Source organism: Gorilla gorilla, chromosome 4, assembly GCF_029281585.2.
Source record: "Gorilla gorilla gorilla isolate KB3781 chromosome 4, NHGRI_mGorGor1-v2.1_pri, whole genome shotgun sequence".
In the NCBI taxonomy this organism is placed as follows: Eukaryota; Metazoa; Chordata; class Mammalia; order Primates; family Hominidae; genus Gorilla; species Gorilla gorilla.
Window position 1 is genome coordinate 172,100,538 of NC_073228.2, and position 18,288 is coordinate 172,118,825.

Genomic DNA, 18,288 nt, shown 5'->3' on the forward strand with positions numbered 1-18,288 from the left:
GGTAAAAAGAGCGAACAGACCTAGGCCTTAATTCAGGAGTCAGTTCCTCCTCTGGTCTCTCTTTCTTGCTTCCCAGGCCAGGTCAAAAGGTCCAAAGAAGCAAGCCATTTGGAAAATGCCAGGGTTTGGGTGGCTGGACTAAAACGAAAGTGGGACTTGGCAGTCTAAAAGGTGTTTTCTCTTCACAATCAATGCCAACCAGTAAAAAGGCTTGGTTGAAAAATAAGGCCAAAAAAAAAAAATCAGCAATTAGGAGGACTGTTGCAAGCAAGCAGGCATAATTTTCAGAAGGGGAAAGGACGTGGATTTGTGTTTTGAACAGAAAATACTTCAAATGGTCCACATTTCATAGAGGTGTGTCTGCTGCCAGGCACGGTGCGCCGAATGCACCGCACCACAGCCCCTGAGATGAAGGCGTGCTGCTGAGTGCCAAGCCCTCACATTTCTCCTCCTGCTTTGCCCTAACCACAAGCCCAAAGGAGTCCATATTGTTATGTGATTTTTTTTCAAATCAAAGACTGAGACTTCAGTGAAGCAAGCTGCCCAAGGTCACACAGCTAGAAAACCGGGTGGGCTTGGGACCCAAACAGCCTGATTCTAGAGCTCTTGCTTCTCAACCAAAAAACTATGAAGCAAACATCAACAGAGATGAACATTTGTCAGTATCAGTCATGTTCCACATCCCAACCATGGGGAAGTTCTGAGGCTGCAGAGTGATTTAAAAAAGAAAGAAAGTCTCCAATCTGGGTGACAGAGTGAGACTCCGTCTCAAAAATAAAAAGAAAGAAACAAAGAAAGTCAGCCAGGCAAGGTGGCTCATGTCTGTAAGCCCAGCACTTTGGGAGGCTGAGGTGGGCGGATCACCTGAGGTCAGGAGTTCGAGACCAGCCTGGCCAATATGGTGAAACCCCAGCTCTACTAAAAAATACAAAAATTAGCTGGGCGTGGTGGCACAGGCCTGTAATCCCAGCTACTCTGGAAGCTGAGGCAGGAGAATTGCTTGAATCTGGGAGGCAGAGGTTGTAGTGAGCCAAGATCATGCCACTGCACTCCAGCCTGGGGGATGGGGGGGAGACTCCATCTCAAAAAAGAAAAAAAGAAAGTATAGGTTAATAACTGAGAACACTGCACTAGAGTCAGACCTAGTCTGTCTTATGAGCTCTGTATCCCGGGCCAACAACAAAGCATCTTGGAGCCTCATCTGTAAAATGGGTATAATAAATAGACTTTCCTACGCCAGAGGGTTGTTATGAAGATTGAGATCATGTATTCAAAGAACCTAGCACCAGGTTGGCTTTGCTTTGGGGCTATTGCTCTAACCAATAGTGGGTTTTTATGTAGTAAAGGCTTGACCCAAACAGAGGAAGTGTAGAGGGCTGTGGGAATTCCCCCATAAAGGAATGGGGAATTCCAACTTTTGGGTGTTGAGGGCCAGTCTGAGGCTGGTGTCCCTGGACTCTGGTGCCTGGTATTTATGGAATGAAGGAGGGCCAAGCACTGAGCCCCTAGGCCTGGCCTCAGGGAAGGAATTAACTATGAAGAAGGCATTTGGAGGCGAGGCTCACTCTGGTGGGTCTTTTCTGTCAAGAGGAGATGAGACCACAAACATGATTCCCTCTCTGGCTCAGCAACACCCTGGCCCATACAGCACAGGGTGCTGGTTCTTCTGGAAGACCGTGGGGCTCAGGCAAGAGAAAACACCCATCTGGGCTTCATTCGACCAGTCCAGCTTCCTGCCATATGCCGAGGGCAAAAAAGGGTTAAATTCCCACTCAGTACACAGATGTAAGAGGAGATGGGGAAGTGAACAGCCAGTTGATCATTCACTCAATCATGCTAGCTTGCTTTTTGTATTCAATGCTACATTTTAAATTTATTTATTTATTTATTTGAGACAGAGTCTCACTTTGTTGCCCAGGCTGGAGTGCAGTGGCGCGATCTTGGCTCACTGCAACCTCCACCTCCCAGGTTGAAGTGATTCTCGTGCCTCAGCCTCCCGAGTAGCTGGGACTACGGGCGTGCACCACCACGCCCAGCTAATTTATTATTATTATTTTTTAGTAGAGATGGGGTTCACTATGTTGGCCAGGCTGGTCTGAAATCCTGACCTCAGGTAATCTGTCTGCCTCACCCTCCCAAAGTGCTGGGATTACAGGCGTGAGCCACGGCACCCAGCTAATTCTACATTTTTAATTTCTCAAGAAACATTGTGTCTCTGATTGTTTTATTCTCTTGAACATTTTTCAAGATGGAATTTTGCTTTGCTTACTTTCTTCTTTTTCATAACCCCGCTTCTCCCAAATCCATAACACACCTACCTCAAAGTATCACAGGAAAGAAAGCCTGTGAAGCTGCTAGCCACAGCCTGTCACAAGTAAGTCCTCAATTTAGCTAACAATAACAATGGCATTACTATTACTTTTACAAAGTGTTTTCCCTGACACCCTCTGGAAGTCCTCCCAGGAAAGCGGATCCACAGCGCTCCTAATTTTAGGGGCCCTGAGGGGAGCCAGCTACATTTCCAAATGGTGGGGAAGGGTGGAGGGTGGGCGAAACGTCGTAGGGAGAGTTGAATAGAAGGAGACAGATGGTGCCTGTGTTGGGGGAAGGGACCAGAGATCCTGGAAAACTTATGTTTCCCAATTCGCAAGAATGTTTCCATTTAACCACTTCTTGCCTGACTCCTGATTCTACACCACAGAAAAGCAGGGAGTTTTAAGATTTGGGGCCACCTGTGCCAAGAGCCTGGCTACTCCGGGTGGAGAGAGACAGGAGCGTTTTGAGTACAGGCAGAGCGGTTTTTGGCCCAGCCCCCTAGGTCTGGGACGCAGGTGAGGGGCGGTCTCTCCTTCCCATGGCAGGGGCAGCGTAGGGGTGGCCGGCGGCTGGGACTGTCCCACGAGGGGGCGCGTTTCGGGCCCTAGGACCCGCCCTCGAGGCGCTGCGCGCGGGGAGGGGACCCGGGAACCCAGGCGCCCGGCGCTCCGCCTCCCGTTTCCGGGGCAGCGCGGTTACCTGCACCGCCCGAGCCGCACCTGGCGGAGGCAGAAGTCACAAACCCGGCGAGCTCAGAGCGGTGGAGCGGAGAGGAGGGACGGCACACGGCTGCAGGGAGGAGGGAGGCGGCAGCGGCAGCGGCGGCGGCGGCGTGGAGGGCGCAGCGCGCCGCGCGGCGGAGGAGGGCAGACGGCGGCGGCGGCGGCGCTCGGCTCGCTCTGCCCGGCCGGCTGGGCGCGCACCCGGGCTCGCACCGCGCCGCTGCGGACGCACATGGCAGCGTGAGAGGCCGGCGGCGGGAGGAGCGGGCGGCGCCGGGTCGGGGCTGCAGGGCCGCATGGACAGCGGCGCCACCCCGGCCGGCCCCCACTAGGGCCCCCCATCTGCGGGCGCCACCCCCCGGATCATGGTGCCTCGGCGGCCGCCCGGGCTAAGAGCGGCCGGCTGGAGCCGCTGAGCCCCCGCTGCGGCCGGGAGCTGCATGGGGGAGCACCGGCAGCGCTCGGGAAGATGCCCCGGCCGGAGCTGCCCCTGCCGGAGGGCTGGGAGGAGGCGCGCGACTTCGACGGCAAGGTCTACTACATAGACCACACGAACCGCACCACCAGCTGGATCGACCCGCGGGACAGGTAGGACCCTGGGACCCTCCTCCGTGCCCCCACACCCCCGCCTGGGCCCCCACCTGCCCCTGGAGCCGCCGGCCGGGACTGGGAGGGGGCAGGGGAGCTCTGCGTGCCTCTTGAGCTCTCTTCAGTTCGCCACCCCCTGCTCCCCCCAACCTTCTGGAGCGCTGCTCCCGCCTCAGTGGGCTACCGAGAGGAGGCGCCTGCCGGGGAGCTGGCCCAGGCTGCCCCACCGCCATCCCCAGTTGGAGGACTTAGGCCCCAGCCGGCACCTGCCCGGTGTTTTGACCTTAAGCTCTAGCCCCGCCCGCCCCCTTTAGGAAGAGAGGTCGGGCGGGGGCGGGGGTTGGGGGAGCGACCTAGCCGGGTGAAGCCGGGTCTTCCTGGGGAGGCTTCCACCCAGCGTGGGGGTGGGCGGATGGGGATGGGGAAGTGTCCGGTTAGAGGGGGTGGTCAAGACCCCAGGATTCCGTGAGAGACCACTGGAGAGAGGGCACTCGGCGCAGGGGAAGGCAACCTGAGGTGTGCTTTTTGACAGGTGCCTTGGAAGCTGCTGAGAACAGCGCAGGGGCAGCCAGGGGGCCCTGGAACCCGAGGGTGGGAAGGAAGTGAAGAAGCGGGGGAGGGCAGATGAGGGAGACTGGTTATCCAGGAATCTGGCAGCAACTTGGAAGCTGTTAGGATGGAGATGGAGGTGAGAGGCCTCCCGGAAAGCCTTGCCCCTTGCCTCTTTCTCCTCTCTTTCTTCCCTGATCGGGGAACGGGGCGGCGAGGCTCCTCAGCCCTGCACCAGCGGGACCTGACCTTGGTGGGTACCAGGCCGCTGTAGTTTGAGATAATGTGCAGAGGCAGGTGGAGCCTGAGATAGCTCGGTGTGGCTCTTACCTCTCCAGACTTTCTCCTGGTTGTTTGGCATTTCTTTGCTCACATGCTGCACACACACACATACATTCACCCTCTCCATGTATGTCCTAGAGTCCCCGGACCGCGATGTTGTTGACACGGTCTGTGGGCAGAGTGTCTTGGGGAATGTGGACTTTAAACCTTGTCTGTGACCTTGGGGGTCAGGTCCCTGTAAAGCAACCAAGGTGAATTTCTTGGACTCTTCATCTTGTGTGGTAGGGGTGGAGGTGTCCCAGAAGTGTATGTAGCAAGATGTGGGTTAAAAAAAGAATATAAGCGGAAAGAAAATGAGAGTTGAGATTCTCGGTAGTTTCTGGGAGCACTTACTTTCATTCATTCATTCATTCGTTCATTCAGCGCTTCCTGGATGCCTCCTCTACACTCAGCACCATGCTGAATGTCTCATGAATGTAATCTGGAAGGTAAATATTTAGTGCTGGAGAGCATCTCTTAGGCAAGCTGCTTCAACCTCTGAGCCTCAGTTTCCCTGTTTGTCAGATGGGGGAGCCCACCATTTCCCTGAATTTGAAAAGTTTGCTTGGAAGGGAATATTGGGATGCTTAAAACTTGGAAGGGACGTAGATCAGAGCCCAACTCCCATTTGAAACATAAGAGAAAATTTGAAGCCCAGAGGTGTGATTTGCTCAAATATTTTTATTTTTCTGCCATTCTGCGTACCATTTCTTCACCAGCTCTGAAGTTCTAACCTGCAAACTTGTCACCCTGACACACTGCTTCCCCACCCTTACTCGGGTCAGTTGCCAGCTCTGTTACTGTGTTGGTGAACTTGGCAGCACCTTTTCTCTTGTCCTTTTCTCAGAACAGACACAAGTTCAAACATACGTGACCTGCCCCAATTTAGGTCCCTGTAGTTTACGGAGGCCTGTGTGCTGTTAGCAGGTGGACGTCCTGTTGGAGGGAAAGGACTGCCTCTGCCAACACTGATAATCATGCATCTGGGGACTTCTAATACAGCAATAGGAGGCCCCTCTCAACAGTAATTCTTTACCCTTGGAAAAGGGCAAGCAAGTAGCTTCTGTGAAGAACTGATTGGCTGGAGCACAATCTCCCAAATTTTAGTGTTACATGGACCACCTCCATGATTTTTTTTTGCTATATCCACCTGTGCTATTGTTTACTTACTCCTTGACTTTAGATCAACTCACTTTAAAAATATGTGTACCATTTTCACAAATGGGAAACTAGTTATATCTATTGTCATAAAGGGGAAACAAAAAAGATAGGCAAACAAAAAAACCCAAAAAAACAAAAAACCAGGGTTAGTATATTTTAGCTAGGTACTGTGGCCAGCCTAAGGCCCCAGCACCTCACCTGCCCAGCCTTTGTTTTTAGGCAGATTGGCAAGCCGTGGAGAGGCAGCAGAAACATAGTGGCACTTAGGTGAGCAGCTCACCTTCTTCATCTTGTGTCATTGTTTTTTTTGTTTGTTTGCTTTTTTTTTTGTTTATTTGTTTTTGTTTTTTGGAGACAGAGTCTCGCTCCGTCGCCCAGGCTGGAGTCCAGTGGCGTGATCTTGGCTCACTGCAACTCTGCCTCCTGGGTTCAAGCGATTCTCCTGCCTCAACCTCCCTAGTAGCTGGGACTACAGGTGCACGCCACCACATCCAGCCAATTTTTTGTATTTTAGTAGAGATGGGGTTTCACTGTGTTGCCCAGGCTAGTCTCGAACTCCTGAGCTCAGGCAATCCACCCACCTCAGCCTCCCGAAGTGCTAGGATTACAGGCGTGAGCCACCACTTACAAGCGTGAGCCACCACGCTTGGCCTTGGGTCACTGGTTTATAAACTTCATCTCTGTACCTCCTTGTCATCCCAGCTGGACTGGGGTGGTGTTGGGCCCCTGAACTTGGGGTCCTGAGGGGGTCTCATGTCAACTCTGGGGGTCACTATTGTGGTCCAGCTTTGTATGTTTTGGAAAAGTGCTAATTGGAGGATAGCCACTTGTGGTTTCCTGGAATTTCCCTCTGGCATACCCCATTTTTGCCTTTTAGTTCTGTCTGTGTGGCCTTGGGCAAATCACTTGACCTCTCTGAGGTTTGAGTGCTTGAGAAGTGGGTTGGTTAGATGGTCTTCAAGGGCCTGCCAGCTCTTAAATATTATTTCAAACCCTTCTGCTGCTCTTACCTCTCCAGACTCCATGAGAGGAGAAGGGGGAACAGGGATGGGCTATGAGAAAAAGGAAGAAGAAATTTAACAAAGCTGAAAAGAGCCAAACTTATTCCGGGGGGTGGTGGGTTGGGGAGAAAAAATTCTGCCAAGGTAGTTATATCCCTGCAATTAATTAATGCTGTGAGACAAAAAATTGCACTAAAAAATTCTACTCCGTGTGTGTGTGTGTGTGTGTGTGTGTGTGTGTGTGTGTGTGTGTGTTTATTTGCCTTGGATTTTTCCTTACCTGAATCATGGAGATGCCCACCCATTCCCCTGAATTTAAAAGAAGTAAGTCAAATGGTCCTTCAGTCAGAAAAGTGATTTCTTAGCCACCAAGGACAAAATAGCGTCTCTGGTTACCAACCTTAAAGAATGTCTTGGCACATTCCTCCCTCTGGGGCTGAGCTGTTTTGTGTGCTGGCCGGCCAGGAGCTGCTGGGGGTAGGGAATCCAGTTTTCAGCTTCCCCTTTCACCAGGGGGTTGGAAGAGCAGCCAAGCAGCCAGCCTTGCCAACTCTCTCCGCTTCTCACCCAGGGGAAGACTGGGAGGCCGAAATTCCTGAGGATGGTTGTCCCAACAACCGGAGAGGGTCCAGTGGGCAGCTTGGGTCCTGCCCACTGGGCCAAAGGCTCCAGCAGCACCACAGGCTTTTCCTGAGTCAAGGCCAGCCTGGGAAGGTGACAGGCCCTTTGGGAATCAGGTGCTGTGGATCAGGTCTGAACAGCACCTTGGAGCCGTGCTCCTTTTGCGGAGTAACTCTGGGTGCTTTTGTGAGCTCCTAGCGAAGGGGCCAGCGTCCTGTGTATTTCACTTCGTAGTATGCAAAACAAATGCACCGATTGTTCTCGGAGGAAGAATAGATCTTTGGGGCTGGCCCTCCCAGAGAAGGTTCCTGCAGCCTGATTCCTTCTTGTTGTGCGATTTGTATTCAGACCTTCTCATAGGAACCACCTGGGAATTCTGGGCAGTTTCTGGGTCTGTATGGTAAGTACTGGAGGCACACATGGCTGGAGAGGCCATGCTGAGAGGATCCAGCAGCTTCTCCCACGACTTGAGGATCTTTTGCTAACCCTCTTATTTCAGAAATAATTGATATGGTAGGAAGTCAGGTCTACAGCAGTCAAAAAGTCTAAACCTCTGTCAGGTCACAGACCCTTATGAGACTGATAAAGGTTCAGAACTCTTTCTAGAGAAAAGGTTTTTGCACATAATTTCAGGGACCTCCTGGACCCCAGGTTCATAACTCCTGCCATAGATAAGCTTGGAAATTGCTTGCCACCATCGAAAGGCCTCCTGTTTAGCTAGGTAGCAAATAATGATTGGGTATTTACTATATTCAGGCAGTCTGCTGAGAGCTTTACATAGGTTATCTCTTTAAATCCTCCTAACAACCCTGGGACTAGGTACAATTATTACCCACCTGAATTACCCAGTGCTCAGGGAGGCTTGGTAAAGCCCCTCAACCTTTGTGGAGCTGTGATGTGAATACTAGGCAGGCTCACACCAGAACACACATTTCTAACCACTGCCTCATTTTACTTCCTGCCGAGTTAGCTGCAGAATCAAGACCACTGCTCCAGTGCCTAAGGAATTTGGCCTTGGGAAATGGAGCCAAAACAGGCATGATTTCACTTACCTGTGACCATTCTGGTGTGGTCAGGTCATGGGCACCTAGAGGGCAAATGTAGATAAGTGAGTCTTTGGCTCCTGGAATCTTGGATCTGCCACTTGCTACCTGAGTTACCTTGCTAATTGACATATTGTCCCAGAACCTTGCGTTTGTCTTCTAATGAATGGAAAGATGTCCATCAACCATCAAGGGTAGTTATGGGTGATAAGTAAGTGAAGGTAGGTAGGGCAGCAAGCATTAAGTCTGACATGCAGGGGACACTCAGGAATGCCAGTTCCTTTAACTTTTCCTAAAACGTACCTGTGAAACAGCAGCATCAAATGGAGGCTGCATATCTACCCAATTTTGCAGCTGGAGTGGACCTTTCTGTTCGTGAAATCCAGGCCTCTCATTTCACTGATGAAATTGAGAACCAGCCAGGTGCGGTGGCTCATGCCTATAATCCCAGCACTTTGGGAGGCTGAGGCGGGCAGATCACCTGAGATCAGGAGTTTGAGACCAGCCTGACCAATATGGAGAAACCCCATCTCTACTAAAAGTACAAAATTAGCCAGGCATGGCGGTGCATGCCTGTAATCCCAGCTACTAGGGAGGCTGAGGCAGGAGAATCGCTTGAACCCGGGAGGTGGAGGTTGTGGTGAGCCAAGATCGCGCCACTGCACTCCATCCTGGGCAACAAGAGCGAAACTCCATCTCAAAAAAAAAAAAAAAAGAAATTGAGAACCAGAGACAAGTGACTTGCCCAAGGTCACACAGAAAATAAATGCCAACCTCGAGTCTAGTAAAAGTTTCTTTTTTCTCTTTCTCTTATATAATTTTTTTACTAAAAGTCAGATCTATGTCCTTCTCATCAATGATAATAATTCACACATATTTTATGTGCACGGCTGCATTATTCTCCATAATCCTTTTTGATTGTATAGACCAAGAAGTTGCATTCATCATGCATTACAATCATTTGTCAGTTGTGTCATAGGAATTTGCTGTATGTCAAATGATTACATTTCCAGTGATTGCAAGTGAATTCCTATTTTTATAATCAATTAAAATGGGTTTAGAGTTATTGTCAGTCTAATGTCATATTCCAACAAGCTTTGTTTTATTTTATTTTATTTTATTTTGAGACTGAGTTTTGCTCAGTCACCCAGGTTGGAGTGCGGTGGTGCAATCTCAGCTCATTGCAACCTCTACTTCCCGGGTTCAAGCAATTCTCGTGCCTCAGCCTCCCGAGTAGCTGGGATTACAGGTGCATGCCACCTCACCCAGCTAATTTTTGTATTTTTAGTAGAGACAGGGATTCACCATGTTGGCCACGCTGGTCTCGAACTCCTGACCTCAAGTTATCCGCCTGCCTCAGCCTCCCAAAGTGTTAGGATTACAGGTGTGAGCCACTGTGCCCCACCCAACAAGGTTTCTTAGGTGAGAGTTATAACCAGTCTGCCAGGGAAGTTCCCCAGAACCTCTTTATTCTCCATGCTGCTGCTCTTAATGATCCAGTAATACCTGTAGATGTGTAATAATAATACTTACATACAAGTGATTAGAGGGCTTTTTATCTTTTTCTAAGGCTTGAGTTTAAGATCTACATATTCCATGGGAGTCTACCATGCCTGGGAACATCCTATGTCAATTATTAAGAAAGAAATGAGGTTTAAAAACACTAGGATAGATAATAGGGAGAAGCAAGAGATTTGGTAACCCAGAGAAGAATAAAATAATAGTCAATACCAGCATCTATTGAGGGTTTACTCTCTGCTGCCCACTGAGCTAAGCATTCTATATTGTGACCTCATTTTATCTTTTCAACAGCCATATGGGGTAAGTACTTCAGAGGAGGGAACTGAAATTTAGAAAGGTTAAGTAACCGGCCAGGCGCGGTGGCTCACTCCTGTAATTTCAGCACTTTGGGAGGTCGAGGTGGGTGGATCACCTGAGGTCAGGAGTTCAAGACCAGCCTGGCCAACATGGTGAAACCACATCTCTACTAAAAATGCAAAATATTAGCCAGGCGTGGTGGCACGCACCTGTAATCCCAGCTACTCAGGAGGCTGAGACAGGAGAATCGCTTGAACCCGGGAGGCGGAGGTTGCAGTGAGCTGAGATCGCGCCTCTGCACTCTAGCCTGGGCAACAAGGGCGAAACGCTGTCTCAAAAAAAAAGGTTAAGTAACTTGCTCAAGATCACCAACAGGTGTTGCATCCAGGACTGGAGCCCACCTAGCTGGATTCTTGCATCTACACTCATACTAGCTGTAGCCTGGTCTGGCTCTGTCCTGGCTTATTAATCCATCTCAGGGCCCCAGAGTGCCCTGTTGACAGCTGGGCTTGAGAGTTACCATTTATTCTTAAAATGGGTGAACCTGATGTGGATCTCAGGGAGAGACTTTGCTAAGGAGCCTTAACCAGAGAAGCCAGTGAGATCCTCACGGCAGCTTAGGAGACTGTTTGGCATAAACTCCACCTTCTGGGAGCAGCTGGCTAACCAGAGCTTTGGGGATGGGAGAAGAGAGAGAGATGGAGGCAGAGGGACTCTTTGAAGGATGCAGTGTGTACAGGGAGTTCACAGTCCTTTCCAAGTCGCTTGGGTAAATGCTCCCAACAGCCAGGGAATGAGTAGCCAAGGCCGTTCCTCTCTGTCGCCATCCCTCCCCCTCCCAGGGAGAGGGCTTAGCCAAACTGACCCAATTTTCCAATTCCCTGGGGTCCCAGATTGCTGTGAGAAGAACACTGCCCTTTTGAAGGGAAGAGAATCAGGTTGCCTTAGTTACCTGGAAGGTTGGCGCGCCAAGTTCAGGTGCACGTAAGGAGAAACAGGGCTAGAATAAGTGTGAGTCGAAGGTGGCCACCGTCTTGCTGCACGGTTCCCTCAGTGGCAGAAGCCTTGATCAGGCTTCAGTGGCACTTGCAGGGAATGCCGACCTAATGTCAGGTGGCTGTCCATGACGTGTATCAGGAGCTCTCTCCAGCCACATGTGGTGCTAGGTGATGAGGCTCTGCAGCCTCCAGTTCAGCAAGGGGCCCTGGATAAGAGGAATCCACTTCACTTGGAGAAGTGGCCTGGTGACATCCCTATCACCAGCTCCTCGCTATTTGCTAAGGGAAGCACCTCCACTTGGACAGGGCTGAGGGCTAGATCTGGGCAAAAAACTCCCGTCTTTGCCTCTCTCAGCATGGAGATGGCCAGCCGGCTGCACACCTTTAGGTAGAACAGCAAAAGGTTCAGTTGCTGCTGCCTCGAATCCGTTTCAGAGTGAGATAAAGAAAGAGAAAACTAAGAAACTGGATACAGTGACATTTTGTTATTAGACCTTCCCCAGCAGGCCATTTAGCCTTTGGTTCCTGAGCAGAAAAATAATAATGGGGTGGCGGGAGGAGGGGGCAGGCGTTCACTGTTGTGTGTGGAGAATATTCTCTAAAGATGCAGGATGGGGAAGAGGGGGTGGAGCAGAGAGTAGGGAGGAGGGAAAGAAAAAGGACAAGTGTGGTGGGTCACATGCCCGTTCTCCCCACCCCCCACCCCTTGCCAATTGCCTGCTCAATGCTTCTACCCATGACATCTCACTGTTGGGAAGAAATGAGATCTTTCAGTTTCAAATGTCTGCCAAAGAAAAGGGACGGAGGCTTAAGTTCTCACTCAATGGTCAGCCAGAAAAAAAAAAAAAATGAAGCTGCATCAAGATTAGGGACACCTTTGTTGGCTTTTTTTTTCTTCTCTTGCTCCATTCATCACTCTCTGGCAGCGAGGACACCAGGCCAACTGCAGCTGCTGACTTTCCCCAGTCGGCTGCCTGCTGTTGCCCAGGCCTGTTTTGGTAGCAACCCCCACACTGGCTTCCTCCCCGCCCAGTGGCGGTTACTTGTTGGATTCGTCCCTGGGGTAGCCCCTGGGATCCACTGACGGGTAACAGACTTGGAAGGATAAAATGTCAAGATGCAGGCATCAGGTGGCTGCTAGGATGAGATGACCCTGGGACAGCCTTCCAGTCCTACATCTGTCGTGGCTTTTCTTGGAGAGTCGCGCTGTGAGCATTTCACTGTGTATTCCAGGAATTTCTTCTAAGTGCATTGTTTGTCTTTGTATCACTAACAGTGAGAACAATAACTGGCACCTGGTGATAATGGTGATAAATAATCATGATTGTCTTTAAAGATCCTTATCCATTGTCTGTCACATGCCAAACACTATTGCTCATCATATTTTTATGGCATTTTGCAAATGAGGAAACTGAGGCCGAGAGACAAGTGACAAGCTCATTTTTCCACTATGGAAAAAAATGTATATGTGTATGTTGTTCCACCCAAACATGGGATTGCATACCACACGATTCACGATTCCCTGTAGTAGATAAGCTCTCCATAAAGATCATTAGAGGACACTGAGTCAAGTCTGGCTTTGTTGCTTTAAAATAGTAAGTGGGGCTGGGTGCAGTGGCTGACACCTGTAATTCCAGCACTTTGGGAGGCCAAGGTGGGTGGATCACCTGAGGTCAGAAGTTCAAGACCACCCTGGTCAACATGGTGAAACACCATCTCTACTAAATATACAAAAAAATTAGCCGGGCGTGGTAGCAGGCGCCTGTAATCCCAGCTACTCGGGAGGCTGAGGCAGGAGAGTCGCTTAAACCTGGGAGACGGAGGTTGCAGTGAGTCGAGATTGTGCTATTGCACTCCAGCCTGGGCAACAAGAGCAAAATTTCGTCTCAAAAAAAAAAAAAAAAAAGTAAGTGACCTTGAACCAGTTCCTTCTCAGCTATAAAACAAGGATAAGAATAGAACCTACCTACCCCTGAGAGTCATGGTGAGGATATGACATCCAACATAGAAAGTCTTAGCACATATCATGCCTTCATATGGGAGCCCTTTCCAGTCAGGCCAACCTACCCTCCTGTGCATTGGTAACGGTAGAGGAACAAAAACCCCTGTTTCTTCCTTGCCAACTCAGGTCTCTTCCTGGTGGGCCACGGCTCACCTGAACCACACTGACATTAGAGCTCGCAAACCACCTTGGCAGCACTCATTATATGAATCAGTAAACTCCCCTCCTCCCCCAGTCTTATCAGAGGCAAGCCCTTCTTTGGAATTTCTGGAGTGAAGCGACTCTTGCCAGTGAGCTGGCACCAGGGCTGTGTGTGAATCAGGGTAATGAATTGCAGTTGTCATGGCAGAGCTAAAAAGGCTGATGCAGGAACTGGAGGTCTCTGGAACTCATTTGTAACTGCTTTGATATCATGTCCCCTCACTCAGTCTTCCCTTTTGCGCTGTTTGAGAGCTGTTTGAGGACCTGCTGATTTGAGCATGGTGGTGTTGCAGGAAGGGCATTGGCATTTATCACGTCCCACCCAGCGGGGGGTTGGCCATTCACTCAGCAGGTATTTATGGAGTGCCTACTGTGCTCAGACTCTGTTGCCAGAGCAGAGGATCAGAGCAAAGTCCCTGCTGCAATGGGGTGTGCACGCGGGGGATGGAGACTGGGAAATAGTTAAATAGATAAATCGCATTATGACTGGGGGTTTGATGTTCTCTAGAGCTCTTTTAGGAAGGTGGAGGGACAGACCTGGTGACACCTGTCGACAGTGGTGGTGCGGACCTAGATTTGAAGCCGGGAGACCTTGGGGCCTTTAGTAGGATGTTATCAAGAGCCTGTTGTGGTGAGGTGGGCTAATTGCTGGGAGTGCAATGGTGATACACAATAGAGTCTCCAACTCGTAGAATTTACTACAAATTAGTGAGAGGCACAGCTAGTCAAGGAGCTGTGCAAATATAGTAGAAATACCAGGCTCTCTGAGTCTGTTTTCTTCCTCTCCTTTTTCATCTGGACACGTTCAGTCATTTAACAAATATTTGTTGGATAGTGTACCTGTAATATGCCAGGCATTGTTTCGGCACTGGGGGTTCAGCAGGGATTAAACCAACAAAAATCCTTGTCCTCATGGAGCTTACTTTCAAATGCAGTGGTTGTCAAACTTGAGGAAACATCAGAACCACCTGGAGGTCTTGTTAAATACTCAGTTTGAGTCAGTGGATCTGGATGGGGCCCAAGAATGTGCATTTCCTGCAGGTCCCCAGATGATGATGCTGGCTTGACCCAACTCATACCAACCAACTAATACACTGACTCATTGACTCCTTATAATAACCTAGGAGAGGGTACTCAATTATCCCCGTTTTGCAGACAAGGAAACTGGAGACAAACGAAGTAACTTCGTCCTCCCTATGCTAAGAGGGCTAAAGGAAATGGTCTCATGAGCCAACACTGTCTACCTGCATCACTGTGATTATGAGGACCATATATCATGTTCTTTTGTTTTGCTGACCAAAGCCTGACCCGTAGCAAAATCCTGTGGGTTTTTCTTGTTCATTAAGAAATAAGGCACAGGAGGCCAGGTGTGGCAGCTCACACCTATAATCCCAGCACTTTGGGAGTCTGATACAGGAGGATAGTTTGAGCCCAGGAGTTTGAGACCAGCCTGGACAAGAAAGTGGGATCTCACTTTCTTGCCCATCTCTACAAACATTCAAAAAATGAGCTGGGCATGGTGGTCCACACCTGTAGTCCCAACTACACCAGAGGCTAAGGTGGGAGGATCGCTTGATCTCAAGAGGTCAAGGCTGCAGTGAGCCATGTTTACATCATTGCAGTCCAGCCTGGGTGACAGAGTGAGATCATCTCAAGAAGAAAGCAGGCAAGCAAGGGGAAGCAGCCAGTCTAAGGGGATTCCAGAAGACCGAAGGGACTTCTCTTTCATTAGAATGTATAGAATTTGTATTTTCATGGCCACAGCAGGATCAGAGGAAATTGCCCTCCCTGTTTCTCAGTGGAACTGAGCCAGGACTCCCCTGCGCTGAGCTGCTCGGGATAGGAAGGGTCCCTGGGCTCCTTCACCCCAGGGGACTTTCCCTACTTCAACTCCAGGAAGTGCAGGGAGGTGGTTTTGAGGAAAAGCAAATCTCTCCTCTCATGGAATCCTCACTTCAGCCCTCTAGGGAGGCCTTATCCACCGCTATTCCCCTAGACCACTGCTTCAGCTTTACATACCTTTGTCACTTGCTGGTTCTGTGACCTTGGTCAAAGTTACTTCTATCTTTTTGAGCCTTCATTTCTTCACCGGCAAAATGAGAATAAATTAGAATCCATCTCATAGAGTTAGTAATAATCACATTAGACATCTCTCATTATATTCAAGTTCCACTGACCAGGCAGTTCTAATGGCAGCCATTACAGTCCCCATAATATATTTGATAACTTTCTCTATAGTTACAGAGTTACTGCTCAATTCGTTTATTTTGAGGACCAGATTTTTTGGACGTAAACCACTTCTTGTTTCTCTCTGAGCAAAATGTCCCCTGGAAAAACTGGTCATGCCTAAGAAGATAGACTTCTTCCTAGTAGACAATGACTCTTGCTGGACAGGAATATTAAGAGGTGTCTTAATAGCTCAAGGAGTTTCAAAACAAACGTAAGTGGTTTATTTCTATTGCTGATATAAAACAAACATTTACCAGCAGCCAGTGGAGGACCTTGGGTTTTTTTTCAGCCTCTTCACTGGTCACGAGGCCCTCTAAGGTTTTTGCCCTCGTACAATGGTTCTTCAGTGTGGCTCCAGACCAGTATATCAGCTTCACCTGAGAACCTGTTAGAAACACACATTCTCATGTCCCATGTCAGACCAACTGAATCAGAAACTCGGGGGGTACAGCCCAGCAATCTGGGTTTTCATGAACTGTCTGGGTAACTCTGCTGCCCACTCAAGTCTGTAAACCACTGGCTAAGTGCACCCAGAAAGACCTGAGATATTTTGTTAGTGGTTGAATGGCAGACGCTGGCCAGGATTGCAGAATCTCCCGAGCACAGGTGCACACAGCCAGTTGAGATGGTCTTAATTAGCTTATGAACTTTTTTTTTTTTTTTTTTGAGGTGGAGTCTCACTCTCACCCAGGTTGGAGTGCAATGGTGCGATTTTGGTTCACCACAACATTTGCCTCCTGGGTTCAAGTGATTCTCCTGCCTCGGCCTCCCGAGGAGCTGGGATTACAGGCATGTGCTACCATGCCCAGCTAATTTTGTATTTTTAGTAGAGACAGGGTTTCTCCATGTTGGTCAGGCTGGTCTCGAACTCCCAACCTCAGGTGATCCACCCGCCTCAGCCTCCCAAATGCTGGAATTACAGGCATGAGCCACTGTGCCTGGCCCAGTATTTTTTTTTTTTTTTTTTTTTTAGTAGAGATGGGGTTTTGCCATGTTGGCCAGTCTGGTCTCAAACTCCTGACCTCTGGTGATCTGCCTGCCTTGGCCTCCCAAAGTGTTGGGATTACAGGCGTGAGCCACTGCGCCTGGCCAACTTAGGAACATTTTTAATATCATTCCCAAATCCTTGCTGGCCACTCTGAACCTCCACACTCCCTTCTCCAGGCCCTCACCATCGCCTCACGTCTTCTTGGCATTAAGATTCAGCTTACAAATGAAGTTTAGAAACACCTTCCCCACCTCCCCAGCCCAGGCTCCATAGCATCCTGTGCCGTAATAGAATGGCATGATTTCCTGCGTCTTTTCTATTCTTGGTTAATGGATAGCTCAGTGGCTGGCATGCAGTAGAAGCACATTAAGCCAGGGTTGAATGCTCCCCGGTCCGGAGTTTTGGATTCTGTTTCTGGCCCTTCCTCTTAGCAGCAAATCGCTTAACCTTCCTGAGCCCTGGTTTCCTTAGCTCTGCAATGGACGAATAAGGAGCCTTGATCTCCTTTCTACAAGGAGATGAGGAGGTGTCTTTGGAGCTGGGGGAACAAAAGGAACAGTTAGTGGTTCCCAGCTTCTGCTACATATTAGACTCGTCAGATCACTGGAGGGGACAACTAAAAATACCCATGCCTGGCCCACCCCCAAAGATTCTGGTTTACTTGGTCTGTGGTATGGCCTGAGCATGGAATTTCTAGAAAGTCCCTAGTTAATTCTAGGTTGCAGCCAGATTGGAGAAGCATAGCTGTAGGTAAATATCTGCCTTCCTTACAAACATTTTCGAGTTTGAATGAGATTAAATGAAAGTACCTTGTAAAGGGGACAAGTGCCATAGGAACATGAGATATTTTAAAACCTAATATGTATAGTTTTACTTGGAAAAATTGAGATGATTCAGGAAGTATTTAAAAAATAGTTGCAGGAGCTGGAGAAGTAAATATCTGGGAGATGGCCAGGTGCAGTGGCTCACGCCTGTAATCCCAACACTTTGGGAGGCCGAGGTGGGCAGATATGTGAGGTCAGGAGTTCGAGACCAGCCTGGCCAACATGGTGAGACCCTGTCTCTACTAAAAATACAAAATTAGCCAGGTGTAGTGGCACACGCCTGTAATACCAGCTACTCGGGAGGCTGAGGCAGGGGAATCGCTTGAACCCAGGAGGCAGAGGTTGCAGTGAGCTGAGATTGTGCCATTGCACCCCAGCTTGGGCTACAGAGCGAGACTCCATCTTAAAAAATAAAAATAAATATTTGGGGGAATGTCAGTTACCTTGCTGTTTGGTAATTTCCCCTCTTCTATGCCTACCTTCTTATTTTTTTTCCTGATGGGTGAAGAATCAAAGATATTTGGGCTCCTTTTGCCATAATGTGAAAATCTTCAACTCCCACTGCAGCAGTAATGCTTTTGAATAAATTGATCTAAGCTGCTTTATTTTCTATTTATTTGTTTTTGAGACAGAGTCTTGCTCTGTGGCCCAGGCTGGAGTGCAGTGGCACAATCTCAGCTGACTGCAACCTCTGCCTCCTGGGTTCAAGTACTTTTCTTGCCTCAACCTCCTGAGTAGCTGGGATTATAGGCATGCACCACCACGCCCAGCTAATTTTTGTATTTTTAGTAGAGATGGGGTTTCGCCATGTTGGCCAGGCTGGTCTGGAACTCCTGATCTCAGGTGATCCACCCATCTTGGCCTCCCAAAGTGCTGGGATTATAGGCGTAAGCCACCACGCCCAGC

General features: G+C 49.4%; 1 protein-coding gene across 7 annotated transcripts in view; it reads left to right on the forward strand.

Annotated features, from left to right (window-relative positions):
* The first annotated feature begins 3,425 nt into the window (after positions 1-3,425).
* Positions 3,426-18,288, forward strand: part of WWC1 (WW and C2 domain containing 1) — a 177,845-nt gene continuing 162,982 nt past the window's right edge. For all 7 annotated transcript variants that reach the window (XM_019028268.4, XM_063706949.1, XM_019028271.4 and 4 more), the window contains exon 1: positions 3,426-3,626. In XM_019028268.4, coding sequence (XP_018883813.2) covers positions 3,508-3,626 — 119 coding nt within the window. In that variant the 5' untranslated portion in view covers positions 3,426-3,507. The remainder of the gene's footprint in view (positions 3,627-18,288) is intronic.